General features: G+C 38.4%; 1 protein-coding gene across 1 annotated transcript in view; it reads right to left on the reverse strand.

Annotated features, from left to right (window-relative positions):
* LOC150088348 (tau-tubulin kinase homolog Asator-like) overlaps nt 1–18,869 on the reverse strand; it is a 439,131-nt gene that overhangs the window by 135,746 nt on the left and 284,516 nt on the right. Inside the window, exon 6 of the mRNA XM_090369460.1 lies at nt 12,248–12,346. Within this exon, the coding sequence (XP_090225586.1) occupies nt 12,248–12,346 (99 nt within the window). The remainder of the gene's footprint in view (nt 1–12,247; nt 12,347–18,869) is intronic.

Here is an 18,869-nt window from a genome sequence, read left to right on the forward strand (position 1 = left end):
GAAAGGCTTAAGTTTTGCAAATTACAGTGTCTGGAGACTAGGCACCAGCGAGGTGATCTGATAGAGGTGTATAAAGCCTTGAATGGTTTAAGCATGCTCAATGCTGATGGGATTCTTCCTCTAGCTCAGAAAAATCATCTGAGAGGGCATAAATTCAAATTGAGGAAAGACAGATGTAGGATAGATGTGCGGAAATTTGCCTTTAGCCAGCGGGTGGTTGGTTGGTGGAACAGACTTCCATCCCTTGTGGTGGAGGTTGATAGCCTAAATAAGTTTAAGGCTCAGCTGGACAGGTATTTTGAACAAACAGAGGGGTGAAGTGGAAGTGGGTTTTTTTTTTTTTTTTTGGCTGATGCTGCATTAGCTTGCTTTCTTGCATCAAATGCCTCTACTAATGCTAATGCTAAATGCAATTGACAGCAGTCAGGAAAGCAAGGCAATGGGGATTTCCAGGACTGCTGGGAGTCAAATTGAAACAAGTAAATACATTGCCTGTGTTAGGGTAAATAAGAGTAGAAACAGGTGCATGTACACCAATACTACGAGTAAAGTTAACAAATTTGATGATGGTTGGTTGGTTGTTGGGTTTTATTGCCGCATTAGCAACTAAGGCTATAATGCGCCCCACAAATTTGATGAGCTTGAAGTGCTAGTCAAGACATCAAATGCAGATATTGTTGGAATATAAGAGACATGGTGTCACACCGACATAAGCTAGTTAGTTAGTTAGTTGTTTGTTATTTGGTTTTTAGGAGCATTAGCAACTAAGGCCATATTGCTCTGGGGATACGCGGTGATCATTCCCTGACCTTTCCGCATCCTCCGTATTTGGTGGTGATGGGCTCGAACACCGGGTCTAATCAGAAGCGTGTGCTACGCACCGCTGCTCCTTCCCACCTGGCTAGGGAGACGCCTAGTTAGTTAGTTATTTGGTTTTTAGGAGCATTAGCAACTCAAGCCATATTGCTTCGGGGATATGCGGTGGTCATTCCCTAACCTTTCCGCACTCTCTGTATTTCGTCGTCACGGTCTCGAACCCCAGTCTAATCAAGAAGCGTGTGCTACGCACTGCTGCTCCTGCCCACCTGGCTACAGAGGCGCCACTGACATAAGCAATGCAGAATTGGAATTTGGAGAGTACAATGTGTACAGAAAGGATAAACAGGACAGGAAGGGAGGAGGAGTTATGCTGTTAGTTAAGAAACACAAAATCTAAGAAAGTGCATCCAACTGAAGTTGGTGGACAATGCAATGTTGAGTCTGATTGGTGTGACATAAGCACTGGGAAAAGAAAAAAGAGAGTAGGTGTGTGTTATTGGTCTAATGAATCTGATGAGTATAATAACAAACTGTACAGGGAAATAGAGTGGGCCAGTAAATCAGAGATTCTTATAATGGGGGATTTTAATTTTCCAGAGAGTGACTGGAATTTGTGTGTTGGTCACTCACACACTAGCAAGGCTTTTGTGGATTTATTGGATGATTTGTTTTCTACAGCAGCATCTTCAGGAGGCAACTAGAGGGAGTAATACTCGTGATCTAATTATCAGTATTGATTCTTCATGCATTAAGAATCTGCAGATAAAGGAACCACTAGGTGGCATTGATCACAGTGTGATGAAGTGGGATTTACTCAAAGAGGTAACTACCATCAGAGGTAAAGGGAAGGGTTTTTGCATTGGTATAGGGTGACTACGTTGGTCTGAGACAGTATTTAAATTCTATATGGTTAACCATCTGATGATGTTAGGAGGGAGTATATGATGCAAATTCGAAATGAGAAGCATTCAAAGAAATAATCTTGGAAGCTACTAGGCTTTTCATCCCAACAAAAAATATTGTTCAAGATTTAGGCCTAAATGGAGGTCAGATGAACTGATTAGACATGTAGCAGAGAAGAAAAATGCATGGGATACATATAAATAAACAGGTGACGCAGAAGCCTACGATAGATATAAGCTGTTCTGTAACCAAGTTACAAAGGAGGTTAGGCAGGCGAAGGCAGATTACGAGAAATCTTTGGCAAGAGATGCAAAGAAAATCAGCAGAGTTCTTTACTTATGTAAACTCTAGAAGGAAGGGGATGAATCAGATTGGTTCAATTGTTGATGATCCTGCTCAGGCAGCTAACAAACTAAATGAGTATTTTGCATCTACATTCGCACATTAAGAATTATTCACGGATGGGAATTCCAGAAGTTTATTAAACTTTGGCAGTAAGCTATATAATCTTGTAATAACTGAGAGTAAAGTGGAGGAGAAATTGTTGAAGATAAACAAGAAATGCACTTGGGGTGGATGGAATCTATCCAGTTATATTAAATGAGGCAGCGAAGAAAATAAGAAAAACCTTAGACATAATTATGAAAGCTTCCTTAGATTCAGATAATGTACCCATGGACTGGAAATGTGCAAATGTGACCCCAATCCACAAGGAGGATCAAAGGGGGAGACAGATAATTACAGACCTGTAACTTTAACTTCTGTTCCAGGAAATTAATGGAGATACTGCAGAATCAGCTAGACAAGACTTCAGTTATAGCTCGGACACAGCATGGGTTTGTTAACGGGAAGACTTTTCTGACCAATTTGATTGGACACTATGATGTAGTCACAAAGGAACTGGATGCAAAGAATAATTTTGATATCATATATTTGGATCTTAGAAAGGCTTTTGATACTGTTGCACATGGAAGATTGCTGCACAAATTGGAGCAGTGTGGCATTGGAGGCAAATTACTGCTATGAATAAAGGGATGGTTGAGTGGGAGAAGACAGAATGGTAATCAATGGACACTGCTCTTCGTGGACTAATGTTATTAGTCCCCGAGTGTTCAGTGTTGGGTCCACTGTGGTTTTCTGTGTTCATTAATGATATTGATGATAGTATGTCAGGCTTAATGTCCAAGTTTGCAGATAATACGAAGGGCGGCAGGGTTGTTAGTGACACTAATGACAGTACGCTGCTGCAACAGGATCTAGAAAAGTTGAGTAGATGGGCTGAGAGGTGGCAACTGAAGTTTAACATTGGCAAATGTAAAGTGTTGCATATGGGAAGTAGCAAACGCAGAGTAATGTATCAACTGTGTGGTACTACACTGACAGTGGTAGAGAGTGAAAAGGACCTGGGGGTAATTTTTCAGGCAGATATGAAGTTTTCTGAGCGGTGCACACAGTCTGCAAGAGTAGCTCATTGTGCCTTGTCAATGATAAACAGGAATTTTTCTATCAGGAATAAGAAGATGATTATCCCCTTGTATAAGGCTATGGAAAGGCCACATTTTAAGAAGGATGTAGAGCTGTTGGAATGAGTAGAGTAGGGCAACAAGATTAGTGAATGGAACAAAGGGTTGCTCTCACGAAGAAAGGCTTAACTTTTGCAAATTACATGTCTAGAGACAAGGCACCTGCGAGGTGATCTGATTGAGGTGTATAAAGCCTTGAATGGTTTGAGCTTGCTCAATGCTGATGGGATTCTTCCTCTTGCTCAGAATAATCGTCTGAGAGGGCATAAATTCAAATTGAGGAAAGACAGTTGTAGGATAGATGTGTTGAAGTTTGGCTTTTGCCAGAGGGTGGTTGACTGGTGGAACAAACTTCCATCTGTTGTTGTAGAAGTTGATAGTTAAACAGATTAAAGGCAGAACTAGACAAACATTTGAAGCGAGTGGATGGGTGAAATGAGAAGAGAGTGTGTGGTGTTTTTTTTTTTTTTTTTTGGCTGATGCTATATAAGCTTGCTCTCTTGCATAATGTGCCCTCGCTAATGCTAACATTGACAAATGAAAAGTACTGCATATGGGTAGCAGTAACCACAGAGTAACGTACAAACTGTGCGGACCTCGGGAAAATGAAGAATGAAAAAGCCTCGGGGTAATTGTGCAGTCAGATATAAAGTTTTCAGATGTAGAGTTGCTGCGATGAAAAGAAGGGTAATGAGATTGTTGAGGGGTGCAATTTTAAAGAAATGCTTAAGTTTAGCAAATGGCAGCATCTGTAGAGTAGACACTTGCGAGGTGATCAGATTGAGGTGTGTAAGGCTCTGAATGGTTTGAGCAAGCTCAAATGCTTGCTCAATGGTCATTTGAGCAAGCTCAATGGTTTGAGCAAGCTGATGGAATTTTTCCGCTTGCTGTTTATGCACTTGAGAAGGAATAAATTCAAGCTGATTAAAGACAGCTGCAGAATAGATTAAAGACAGTTGCAGAAATTTATACATCTATTCTTAAGCCAGCAAGTGTTGATTGGTGGAACAAATTTCAATCTGTCATTGTAGAAATTGATTGCTTAAATAGATTCAAGGAAGAACTGTACAAACTTTCAGAGTGAATGGATAGGTGAAATGGGATTTTGTTAGGCTGATGCCATATAAGCTTGCCATCTTGCATCATATGCCACTAATTTTCATTAGATAAACATGGATGATTCATCTCCTTCTATATAAGGATATGTATTGCAGATGTCCTGAAGGCTCCTGTAGCTATTCTGATTGCATTACAGCATTTAAAACAACCACTGGAGAGCACTTTTCTAAATGAAAAGTGCTCCTAAATTTTCCTAATTTTGATAGAAAAAGTTCTATCAAAATTAGGAAAATTAGGAAAAAATTCTGTTAATTTCCCCCCCACCCCATGAGGTGGGCAGAGGACTTTATATACAGTATAGCTAAACTTATCCTGGAAATTTGAAATTTGGTTTAACTGCTACGCTTTCCATTCAGTGTTAATTCTAGATGTGAAGGAGATTTACTTCATAACAAAACATATACAGGATGTATTCTCTGCTGACTTTCCATTTATCAAATTAAATTCTCACTCCCTGGTGTATCCACGTAATTTCTCTAAGTCTTGCAGTTTTATAACCCGATTCCAGTCATTAACTATCCTACCAACCTCTGTATCATCAGCGGTTGGTAGAGACTTAGATATTAAGTTTGATATGCCTTCATTTATATTATTAATAAATATATTAAAACAATAAGGGCTCTGCAATGAACTGCGATGAACAATTGACTAAGAAGTCAAATTTATGATATTTGACTAAGAAGGGCAGTAGCCATTTATAACCACCCTATGTCTTCTGCCACTCACGTAACCCTTTATCCACAATAGTAACTTGCCCCTAATTCTACTCTACAATTTGTACAGCACTCTTTCATAAGAAATAATATCAAAAACTTGATTGAAATCAATGTATTGTCAAATTCATTTTTGCATTCAGTTGCTTTATCACAATGTCACAGTAGCTTGGCAGACATGATCCATCTTTAACAAATCTTGTTAACTGAACCAGTGCTAATTTTATACACTTTTAATTTTTGAAACGTTTTAATATAAAAAATTGCATATTATTTTCGATTTTGGCAAACACCCTTCATAAGCATCATGAGCAAAAAACAGGAACTACAACGAAGCCCTCATCAAGTTTGGATTGCTTTTTTTGGAAAAGAGGAAGACAAAGCCTCAGTGCTTTATCTGCATGTCAATTTCTTCACCTACCAGAATACCGGACAAACTTAACCATACAGCCAACACACTTGATCTTTTTCTCCCAAAAAAGGAAGAAGTGAGTGGTCCTTTAGGCACCTCAGATCACAACTTGGTGATTGTCTCTTCAATGGGGCCTTTATCTCATGGCTATTCCCAACCTCGTATTGTTTGGCATTACAAGAATACAAAATGGGATGACTTGCGAGATTTCTTTTCTTCTTTTCCTTGGTCAGATTACTGTTTCAAAACTTCTGTGATGTCAATGTTTGCTCAGATCGTGTCAGTGGAATTATTCTTGTAGGAATGGAATCCTTTATTCCACACTCCACTTTAAAATCTTGTCCTTTATCTAAACTTTGGTTTTCCAATAAATGTGCTAAGGCTGTTCATCAAGAGAAGAACGTTGCATATCGTAATTGGCTTGTTTCCAATTCTTCAGTTTCATTTTCTGCCAACACCAAAGCAGTTATTAATCACTCCAAACTAGATTTTGAACAGGCTAAAAGTAGAAAACTTGCTTCTTGCCGTAATGGTAGCCGAGCATTCTGGTCTCTTGCCAAAGATATTGGCCACAACTTTTGCCCATCTCTGCTCCTACCTCTCTCAAAACCAGATGGTTCTATTGTGACTTCAGCCAAGGGTAAAGCTGACCCGCTAGCATCTCATTTTTCTTCCAAGTCATATATTAATGATCTTGATAAAACACCTCCCACCATTCCCAACACACTCCATTCAATACCTCCTATGGTCTTCTGTCAAAAGGATGTCAGAAGGATTTTGACAAATCTTGATGCTAAGAAAGCTCCAGGTCCTGATGGTATTTCTCCACTTGTTATCAAAACCTGTGCTCCTGAACTTACTCCTGTTCTTTGCCACCTTTTTCCACTTTCTTATTCCAAAGGTGTTTTTTCTTCTAATTGGAAATTTGCTCATATCCAGTCAGTTCCTTAAGAGGGTGACAAATACCTCCCATCAAATTATCATCCCACTGCAATTACTTCTACTCTTTCTAAAATAAAGGTGAAATCAATTAACCGCCAACTCTTAAACTATCTAGAAACCTTCTGTTTGATCGACGATCACCAGTATGGATTCCATCAGTAATAGTAGTAGTGACATGTGATACAAGAAAGCAAGTGTATGAGCTTATGCAGCAACAGGCAAAAAAAAATAAAAAATCATACCATTCCCTCCAAATGCCTGTCCAGTTCCTCCTTAAATTTATTTAACCTATCAACTTCCACGACAGATGGAAGTTTGTTCCAGCAATTAACAACCCGCTGGCTAAAGGCAAATTTCCGCATATCTATTCTACATCTGTCTTTTCTTAATTTGAATTTATGCCCCCTTAGGTTCATAATCTGAACAAGTGGAAGGATCCCATCAGAATTCAGCGTGCTCAGCCCATTCAAGGGTTGAGCACGCTGAGCAGTATCGATCCTCTGGTGATATTCTGGTTTATGTTACCCATTTATGGACAAATTCAATGGAAAACTTCAGTGAAATACAAACAGTTGCTCTTGACATCTCAAAGGTTTTCGATCATGCTTGGCATAAAGGTCTTCTAAACAAGCTTCCATCTTATGGTTTGCCAACTGTTTTTTTGTAATTGGTTATCCAGTTTTCTCTCTGACCGCTCACTGAGGGTGATGGTAGATGGTTCTCTGTCTTCTAACTTCTCCACTAATACTGGTGTCCCCAAGGTTCGGTTCTTTGTCCCACTCTTTTCCTCTTGTATATTAATGACCTACTTCCATTGACCGGAAATCCTATCCATAGTTTTACCGATGATAACACATTGCATTCCATTTTGAGAAACCTTGCCCTGTTCAATCAGCTTCAACTTCTGGAATATCCACTACCAATTCCTTAAATGCCGATCACCAGGTAATTCTCCAGTGGGACAAAGACAACTTAGTTGATTTCAATCCTTCTATAACTCAGTCCTGTCTTATATCTCGCAAAAAGGATTCTTCTGCTCCTATGCTTATCTTTGGTGCCACTCCGATTTCTAGACAAAATTATATATCTCTTTTGGGGATTACCCTGACTTTTAATCTCTCTTGGCACAAACACATTACAAATATTGCTTCCTCTGCATCTAAAAATCTTGGATTTCTCTTTCGCTCTCTGCATTACTTTTCCTTCAAACAGCTGTTCACTCTGTACAAATCGCAAATCTGCCCTACCATGGAATATTATTCCTACGTCTGGGGCTGTACCCCAAAACATCTCTCAGGCTTCTAGATTCCATTCAGAAGAAGGCAGTTAGGTTAATTAATGACTCATCTCAAACAGAGTCTCTCCTCTCGCCTGTCTCATAGACGTACTGTTTCTGCTGCATGCCTTTTCTACAGATACTTCCATGGGCACTGTTCTGAATTGCTTCTATAATTCCCACTCTCTCTTTCAAAACAGTCCATACATGTGCCGCCACCAGCCAACATCCATTTACTGTCCAAATTCAAACTCACAGAAACAATTTTTCATCTTCCTCATTTATTCATTCAACTGTCTTTTTCTGGAACAACCTTCCTTCATACATATTTCCTGAAAATTACAGTCCACAGAAGTTCAAGTCTAATATCAACAAAAATATCTTCTTTCATCTTCTCAACCTCCAACCCACGCATGGTACTAAGTTCTATAGGTTCTAATACCTCTTGTGTTTGGGGTTATAAAAAAAAAATGTTCTTTCAATAGAATCGATGAAACCAAGAAAGCTGGAATGGCATCTCATCCTGTAATTTTGAACAAACACATTGATTACTTCCAGCTGAAAGAGGAAAATGTGATTTTATGCCAAACAGATATTGTAGAAGAGGATAATTCTCAAGAAGAACTATTGGATTTATGCCAAAATGTTGCTAGATTCTTGTGTGAGCTTAACAGAGTTTTGGTTAAAGATGAAGGAAAAATATAAAAATATTTTCACCTTAGTAAAAGATGCCCTAGTGATTTTTCTCCATTACTTATTTTTGTGAACTTGGATTTTCTAGTTTAGTGTAATATAGCTGAAAATATAAAAATATTTTCAGCTTAGTAAAAGAAGCCCTAGTGATTTTTCTCCATTACTTATTTTTGTGAACTTGGAGTTTCTAGTTTAGTGTCAATAAAATGTAAAGCGAGAAAAACATGATATATGTTGACAGCGAATTACATAGTGTCCGAGGTAAGTTGTGTCCCAGAATTGACAAGTTGTGCTTAAAATGTAAATAAAATTCTTTAATCTGTATATTTACAATTTTAAAAATATATATGTTATTGGGATGCAATAAATAACAAACAGATATGTCTCAGTAATGATAAACATGCGAAAATGTATGGATTTGCATTAAAAATGTCATTAAAGTAATTTCAGTGGTAAAATTTTAGCTTATTATCTTAAGTTGCTATTTTTATAGAAATCCTTTTTTTACATTTACATCAGCAGACAGATCTGCTGATCGATCTGTCTGAGAACCACTTACTTACTTATCTTGTAAGAATAGGTCTCATAAATTTTATCCAGGAAGTAATGCCAGAGTATCTTTATCTTCCTCGCTGTCCAAACCTAGAGTTGGGTCAGATGAATCAAAGTCCTCCATATTTTTCTATCTTTATCTTCTGTCATTTCTCCCACTCAATTCCCTTCATTTCCACATTTCCATTGCTTGAATTCTGCTGGTATCCTTTTTATTCATCCTCCACATCTCAGCAGTATAGGTCAAAATATGCCGCTTATCAGCTTTTAGTAAAAACTTTGTTGGAACTTCGCTAGCCCATAACAGGTAGTTAACGTTACAGAAGAAACTATGACTAGCTGCTATTCTCCTTGTTATTTACATATCTAGGCTGCCATCCTTTGTTGTGATGATTAAAAATACCCTTTGTTGTGATGATTAAAAATATGTATTCAAAGTGTGAAAGTTGTGTAAAGACAAAATTTGGGGATTCAGATTGGTTTCCATTGTCCAATGGACTTCGACAGTTGTTTGTTTGCCGACCAGGCTAGCCAGATAGGTAAAGTGCCTGCCTGGCAACCCAAAGGTCGTGGATTCGATTCCCGCCTCGGGCTTGGATCACAGTAAAATGCAAAAACTTTGGGAGGTGCATTATGGCCATAGAAGCTGATGCGCCAACAACTAACAACGGGGAAAAAAAAAAAAGGAAAAAAAAAAAGTTGTTTGTTGTTATTGTTATTTGGTTTTTAAAACACTCCCTAGGTACTTAAAATTGTTCGCCTCTTCCAACATTTCATTTCCTAATTTTATCCCTTTTACACTCACTTCTCCCACTCTGTCCATCACCATCTCTTTGCTTTTTTTAGTTACTTATCTTTAGACCATACTCACTGACCACTTTCTCAATGTGTTAGTTTCTCTTGATGTTCTTCCTCCTCTGGACAAACAAGTCCAGAGGACAACATCATCTGCAAGCACAGCTGTTCCACTTTTTTTATCATCCACCACTACAAGGATATTGTCCATGACAATAATAAAAAGTAATGGTGACAATACACTACTCGGTTGAAGTCGACAGCACCTCTGTAGCCAGGTGGGCAGGAACAGCAGTGCATAGCACACACGCTTCTTGATTAGACCGGGGTTCGAGCCCGTGCCCACCAAATATGGAGGATGCGGAAAGGTCAGGGAATGACCACCGCATATCCCTGGAGCAATATGGCCTTAGTTGCTAATGCTTCTAAAAACCAAATAACAATAACAACAAACAACTGTCGAAGTCCATTGGACAATGGAAACCAATCTGAATTCCCAAATTTTGTCCTCGCACAACTTTCACACTTTGAATACATATTTTTAATCACTGCAACCTCCTCCCTGTCTATTACTATTTTCTCCAGATTTTTCTCTTTGCACACTATCATATGCCTTATCAAGGTCTAAAACTGCCAATGTCTTTCTAGCATTTCTCTTAAGGCAAATATCAGGTCAATCGTTGACCTTCCTCTTATCTATACTGTTTTTCCCTCGTTCTCTTTTTTATTTTATTCCTTAATCTTGTCTTGAGTATTCACTCAAAAATTTTGGCACAGTGGCATAATAAAGTGATTCCCCTATAGTTGTTATATCCTCTTCTGGACCCTTTCTTAAAAATTGGTATGATGGTTCCCTTTGTCCAATCATCTGGTATTCTTTTTTCTTTCCAAACTAGACTGATAATATCATACAGTCATTTGAATCCAATACTGCCAGTAGCCCTAATGGCGCCTCCATAGCCAGGTGGGCAGGAACAGCAGCGCGCACGCTTCTTGATTAGACCGGGGTTCGAGCCTGTGACCACCAAATAATGACGCCTCCGTAGCCAGGTGGGCAGGAACAGCAGTGCGCACGCTTCTTGATTAGACCGGGGTTCGAGCCCATGACCACCAAATACGGAGGATGCGGAAAGGTCAGGGAATGACCACCGCATATCCCCAGAGCAATATGGCCTTAGTTGCTAATGCTCCTAAAAACCAAATAACAAACAGTAGCCCTAATAACTTCAACTGGTAACTCATCAACTCCGGGTGATTTTCCGTTCTTCTTTTACTTCACCAAGACCAACTTTTGGGCTCTCCTTTCCCAATGTGAATTCTTCTCTTCTTACACCATCTTCTTTTCCATTGGCATTAGCATTAAACAGGGTTGTAAAATAGTCCTGCTACTGTTTCCTGATTTCCTTCTCATCTGTCACTAATTTTTCATCCATATCGATTAGGAACCCTGGTTCTTCATTGTTCCTTTTATTATTCCTCAACATCCCATATATCATCTTTCTATTTCAATTAATATCTTCCTCTAATTTTTTTGTAAACTCCATCCGACTTTTGTACTTTTCCTTTTTTACAATTCTCTTTGCTTCTTTTGTATTCTCATTATATGCCTTTCTGTCCTCTTCCAATTTTGTTTTCATAAATTACCTGAAAGCATCAGGAAATTTATTCTTCAGTTTCACTGCCCTTTTAACTCTGTCATTCCACCAGTGTGTGAGTGTGTCTCTTTCTTTTCTGATTCCTCCAGTTCTCCCCACACCTGTACAGCAGTTTGTACCATCACCTTAAAATTTTCCCATTCCTCATTTACATCTTCTGTCATTGTACTTGGTACTCTCTCTCTTTGATCTTCTCTCAAACTCCTCTCTTATCTCTTGATTTTGCAATTTTCAGACCTTTATCCTTTGTTCACTTCTACTCTTTTTATTTTTATTTTCAACTCTTATCTTATCTTAAATTTGGCCACCAACAGTCTGTGGTTACAGAGAATTGTAGGTGCCAGAGTGGCACCTATAATTCTCATATTCTTATAATATTTTATGACCAAAACTGCAAAGTTATCAAGTTTATACAATGCTCCTAATATAAACATATAAGCAAGTATATGCATGGCCCCTCTGTGCTCTCAGTAATACAGCCTGTATAACAACATTCCAACAGGACCCCCCTAGCAGGCCTAGTAACCCCCACTTTGCTTAACATGAAATTTTGCCTTTGCTTACACTGCCATTAAGCTATTAGTCTGCATATCCCCCCCCCAACAACTAGCACTTTTCTAACCTGCTTAAATAGCAACAGAAATATTCTTGAAACTCAAATTAAGGTCTTTCAATAATTTACCAATACCCATCAAAAACAGCCCTTTTTCCGTCTTCAAATCAGCTGTGTAAATTTTTTACAAATTTTATCAACACCTAAAAGGCGACTAAATGCACATGTATGTCACAAAAAATACAATGGCCATTTACACAGGAAAGAATAAATATGTTTTAAAAAAAATTACCTGTTCTTTATCTTTTATCTTTCGCCATGGCAACTGTCCATTTACAAATTCCACTAACATATAGAATAAAGACCAAAGGTCATCATGGCGACCCATTTCCTGCCAAAAAAAAATAAATTTTACCAATTAAGTAAAGGAACAGTCTCAAATTATGCATATTTCTGTTTTTTTTTTAAATGGCTGATTGATAAATTAATAATATATATTTAAAATTCACAATTTTAATTGACAAATAGGAATGAAATGTTCATAAATATTAAAAGAAGAAATATTCAGTTTTCAGAAACACTGTCCATTTACAAATTCCACTAACATACAGAATAAAGACCAAAGGCCATCACGACGACCCATTTCCTGCCAAAATATAAAAATAAATAAATAAATAATAATAATAATTTTTTTCAAAAACTATGCATATTTTACCAATTAAGTAAAGGAACAGTCTCAATTATGCATATTTCTGTTTTTTTTAAATGGCTGATTGATAAATTAATAATATATATTTAAAATTCACAATTTTAATTGACATATAGGAATAAAATATTCATAAATATTAAGTTAAAAGAAGAAATATTCAGTTTTCAGAAACACTCTTAAAATCTGTATTCTTTGTCCTATATCCATTTGCTCTCTCTCCCTCTAACAAATAATTGTTCAGATGAAGTTTATTTGCTATAAGGCAGTAGAGTTAAATCCTGGGATAATGTGTGTGGATGCAAATTTGCACCCTTCAAGATCAAGCCAGTGCATTGCCCTGCCACAAAAAGTGCATGTTTATAGCATAATGACATCCTAAATGGATGTCAGACGAACTAATGGACTCGTGGCAGAGAAGAAAAATGCATGGTATGCACATAAATTATCAAGGGACATAGAAGCCAATGGTAGATAGAAGTGAGTCTGTAATCAAGTTGCAAAGGAGGTTAAGCAAGGAAGGCAGATCACGACTGCAGGATTGTATTGCAGAATCATCTAGACAAGACTGCAGTAATAATTAAGACACAGGATGGGTCTGTTAAGGGAAAGTCTTGTCTGACCAATTTGATTGGATACAATGATGTGATTACAAAGGAACTGGATGCATAAAATAATTTTGATATCATATACTTGAATTTCAGGAAAGCTTTTGATACTGTTGTGCATAGAAGATTACTGTACAAATTGGAGCAGTACAGTATTAAGGGCAAGTTGATAAAATGGATAAAAGGGTGGTTGAATGGGAGACAACAAAGAGTGACCTAATGTTATTAGTGGAGTCCCCCAGGGTTCAGCGTTGGGCCTGCTGTTGTTTTATACAGGCTGGCCTCGATTAACGTGATTAATTTGTCCCACAAGCGTATTGCACAAAACGGAAATGCATTAATCGAATATAATAAACAATAGGAAAAATTATAATTGGTCCGCAACCTTCAGAAATGTCCATAAAGAATTTTAAAAATACCTTTTAAATAACTTTTTAACTGTATACTATTGTAAAAGATAATAAAAATAATTATAGAATTAAATGCTTATTGTATAAAATACATAATGAAGAAACTAACTATATGCTACAAAAATATTTGAACACAATCGTTTGAACAGCATTGGCTTCCTTTTTTTCATCATTCAATTTCTCATAGCTGACAACAAGCTTCTCTAGGCCCTGGTAAAATAACATGCTTCTTTCGATGTTAGGATCAACATCCATTACCTTTTGTTTGAGGCTCTCTGCGATGCGAAAGATTTCGCCTAGTTCTTTTACCGTTATCTCCTTTGCAGTAACCTTTTCATCTGGCTCACACTCTTTTTCTTCAGCTTCTTCATACGCATGATGTTCCTCTATTTGAAGGAGATCGTTGTCACTTAGTTGTTCTGAATGCAAATTCAGTGATTCTCGAACATTAGCCATATCCAAGCCTTTGAAACCAAAGTCATTACCAATATTAGTTATGTCTTCAATAACTTTTTGAACTGCAGCCTTGAAGCCAGTAAAATCGTTTGCACAATGGGGATGAAGATGCTTCCAAACTGCTCTCATATTGCTGGCTATCACTTCTTCCAATGCAGGATGAATGTTTACAATGGCCACTCATGTGTTCTATTTTTTCTGAAATTCTGGTACAGAAATTGCATTGTCTCTTGTAGATTGACGTGCCTGTGCAAATGATATATGGAGATAGTAATCCATGAAAGGTGCAATCATCCCTTGGTCCATGGTTTGCAATAACGAAGTCATATTCACCAGTAAAAAAACAACTTTCATGAAAAACAGAAGGATGTCCAGGTGCATTATCTAAAAGCAACAGAGCTTTAAAAGTAAGATTATTTTTTTTTGCAATAGGCTTCAACTGTTGGAGAGAAATAAGACATAAACCAGTCTTCAAATAAGGTTTTGGTCATCCATGCTTTTATATTTGAACACAAAATGACTAGAAGAGTTCGATGCCTGTATCTTTTTAAAGCCCAAGGATTTTGTGTATGGTACACAAGCATAGGCTTCAATTTAAAATCATTTTCAGCATTACCTCCTAATAAAAGCATTAGTCGATCTTTTGAGACTTTACACCCAGGTTGCGATGCTTCTTTTGCAGCCAAATAAGTTTAAGTCAGCATCCGTTTCCAAAATAGGCGTGTTTCATCTAAATTAAATATTTGCCAATCATCGTATTCACCATCCTAATGATTTTTTGCAATTCTGCAAGAAATTTGGCTGAAGGGTCTTCATCAGCACTAGCAGCTTTCCCTGTTACTTTAACATTATGCAGTCCTGCTCGATTTTTGAAACGTTTAAACCACCCAAACTGGCAACAAACGTTTCAGTCTCCCCTTGATATTTTGTTTCTTTGTGCTTAGTAAAAATGTAATAGATTTGCTCTGAATATTGTCCTTAGATAATGGAATTCTTTTTTGATTACAATCTTCTATCCAAATTTATCAATTTGGACAGAAGGATACCTCCTGGAAGAGGTAGACCCAGGAGAACATGGATGGGTGGAGTACGGGAGTGCATGACAGCCTGAGGTTTAACTGACCAAGACATCTTGAACCGCACTTTATGGCGGGTAAAAATTCTTTCTAGATCCTGTGCTACTGCAACAGGATCTAGAAAATTTTCCATAATTGTCATTAACAACCCTATCATCCTTTGTATCATCTGCAAACTTCAAGATTAAGCCTGATATAACTTCATCAATATCATTGATAAATATACAAAACAACAGTGGGCACAACACCGAACCCTGGAGGACTGCACTAATAACATTAGTCCACGAAGAGCAGCTTCCATTGATTACCACTCTCTGTCTTCTTCCACTCAACAACCCTTTAACTATTAGCATTAGCATTAGTAGAGGCATTTGATGCAAGAAAGCAAGCTTATGCAGCATCAGCCAAAAATAAAATAAAAAAAAAAAAAAACTTCAACTTCACCCCTCTGTTCGTTCAAAATACCTGTCTAGCTGAGCCTTAAACTTATTTAGGCTATCTATCAACCTCCACGACAAGGGATGGAAGTCTGTTCCACCAACCAACCACCCGCTGGCTAAAGGCAAATTTCCGCACGTCTATCCTACATCTGTCTTTCCTCAATTTGAATTTATGCCCACTCAGGTGATTATTCTGAGCTAGAGGAAGAATCCCATCAGCATTGAGCATGCTCAAACCATTCAAGGCTTTATACACCTCTCTCAGATCACCTCGCTGGTGCCTAGTCTCCAGACACTGTAATTTGCAAAACTTAAGCCTTTCTTCATAAGAGCACCCCTTTGTTCCATTCACTAATCTTGTTGCCTTTTTCTGTACTCGTTCCAGCAGCTCTACATCCTTCTTGAAATGAGGCCTCCAGACCTGTATACAGTACTCTAGGTGTGGCCTGACCGTTGCCTTATACAAGGGAATAATCACCTCCTTATCCCTGCTGGAAAAATTCCTGTATATCATTGACAATACTCCATGAGCTACTCTTGCAGCCCGTCTACACTGCTCAGAGAACTTCATATCTGCCTGCACAACCACCCTCAAGTCGCTTTCATTCTCTACCACTGTCAGTGTAGTACCACAGAGTTGATACGTTGCTCTGGGGTTGCTGTTTCCCATGTGTAGTACTTTACATTTGTCAATGTTAAACTTCATTTGCCACCTCTCAGCCCATCTGCTCAACCTTTCCAGATCCTGTTGCAACAGCATAGTGTCAGTAGTGTCCTTGACAACCCTGCCAACCTTTGTATCGTCTGCAAACTTGGACATTAAGCTTGATATACCATCATCAATATCATTTATAAATACAGAAAACAATAATGGACCCAACACTGAGCCCTGAGGGACTCCACTAATAACATTAGTCCACGATGAGCAGTGTCCATTGATTACCACTCTCTGTCTTCTCCCCCTCAACCACCCTTTATCCATAGCAGAAATTTGCCTCCAATGTCACACTGCTCCAATTTGTGTAGCAGTCTTCCATGTGCAACAGTATCAAAAGCCTTTCTAAGATCCAAATATATAATATCAAAGCTATTCCCTGCATCCAGTTCTTTTGTGACTGCATCATAGTATCCAATCAAATTGGTCAGGCAAGACTTCCCCTTAACAAAACCATGCTGTGTCCGAGCTATAACTGAAGTCTTGTCTAAATGATCCTGCAGTGCTTCTTTAACCAGTGCCTCCATTAATTTTCCTGGAACAGAAGTTAAGCTCACAGGTCTATAATTACTTGTGTCAGCCTTTGATCCTCCTTTGTACATTTCCAGTCTATGGGTACCTCCCCTGAGTCCAAGGAAGCTCTCATAATTATGGCTAAGGGTTTGCTTACTTCCTTTGCTGCCTCCTTTAATATAACTGGATAGATCCCATCCACCCCAGGTGCCTTTCTTGTGTTTATCTTCAACAATTTCTCCTCCACTTTATTCTCAGTTATTACAAGATTCTCTAGCTTACTGCCAGAGTTGAATACACCTCTGGCATTCCCCTCGTTGAATAACTCCTCATGTGTGAATGTCGATGCAAAATATTCATTTAGTTTGTTAGCTACCTGAGCAGGATCATCAACAGTTGACCCATCAATATCAAGTGGACCAATCTGATTCATCCCCTTCCTTCTAGAGTTTTCATAAGTAAAGAACTCTTTGCTGTTTTTCTTTGCATCCCTTGCCAAGGATTTCTCGTAATCTGCCTTCGCCTGCCTAACCTCCTTTGTAACTTGGTTGCATATCAACTTGTATCTATCATAGGCTTCTGTGTCATGTGTTAATTTGTAAGTATCCCATGCATTTTTCTTCTCTGCCATATGCCTCATTAGTTCATCTGACATCCATTTTGGCCTAAACCTTGAACAATATTTCTTAGTTGGTATGTAAAGCCTAGTAGCTTCCAAGATAAATTCTTTGAATGCTTCCCATTTTGAATTTGCTGTTGGTAACATCATCAGTTGGTCCCACTGTATAGAATTTAAATACTGTCTCAGTCCATCGTAGTCCCCTTTACGGAAGCAATAACCCTTCCCTTTACCCCTAATGGTAGTTACCTCTTTGAGTAAATCCCACTTCAGCACACTGTGATAATCAAATCAAGAATATTACTCCCTCTAGTTGCCTCCCGAACATGCTGATGTAGAAAACAATCATCCAATAAATCCACAAAAGGCCTGCTAGTGTGTGAGTGACCAGCCCCCAAATTCCAGTCAATATCTGGGAAATTAAAATCTCCCATTATAAGACTCTCTGATTTTTGTTTATGAGAACCCCAAACACGAAAGGTATCAAAACCTATAGTACTTAGTACCGTGCATGGGTTGAAGGAGAAGTATGGGGAGAGGGGGATGCCGGAAACTTTGCTCTAGAGACTAAACATGGGTTTCACCACTTCAAGCCTCCAATAAGCAAAGTGGTGGTATTTCACTGGTTGATGAAAGTCATCTACCACCTGATTTACTGGCCCACTCTATTTCCCTGTACAGTTTCTTATTATACTCATCAGAGTCATTAGGCCTATAGCACACTCCTACTCTCAATTTTGATCTTACAATGCTTATGTCACACCAAACTGACTCAACACTGCACTGTCCAGTGATGTCAACTGGCTTCACTTCCTTGGTTTTTATGTGTTTCTTAACTAATAGCATAACCCCTCCCCACTTCCTATCCTGTCTATCCTTTCTGTAGACGTTGTACTCTCCAAATTGCAGTTCTGCATCCCTTATATCTGTGTGACACCATGTCTCTGATATCCCAACAATATCTGCCTTTGATGTTTTGAGCAATACCTCAAATTCATCAAATTTATTTACTAAACTCCTAGCATTGGTGTACACGCAAGTATACCTGCACCTGTTTCTATTCTTAGCTACCCTAACACAACCCATGTGTTTACTTGTACCGCAATGGCTCCCAGCAGTCTCTGAAATATCATGCATCTTGTTTTTCAGGCTACTGCTCATTCTAATAGAAGCAGTGCAAGAATCTCTTTCACCTCTGCCAGTCGCTACTGTCAATCTATTGGTCTCTGTCTCCCCCCAAGCTAGCAGTTTTCCGACCCACCTAACACTGCCTCGATAGCATCAGCAAATATTCTTGCACCCTTTCTATTTAAGTGTATCCCATCCCTGTAGAAGCAATCTCTCCTGTTAACAAGTACAGTCCAGGCTGAA

This window comes from Mastigoproctus giganteus, chromosome 3 (assembly GCF_048544385.1).
Source record: "Mastigoproctus giganteus isolate SK-2022 chromosome 3, ASM4854438v1, whole genome shotgun sequence".
In the NCBI taxonomy this organism is placed as follows: domain Eukaryota; kingdom Metazoa; phylum Arthropoda; class Arachnida; order Uropygi; family Thelyphonidae; genus Mastigoproctus; species Mastigoproctus giganteus.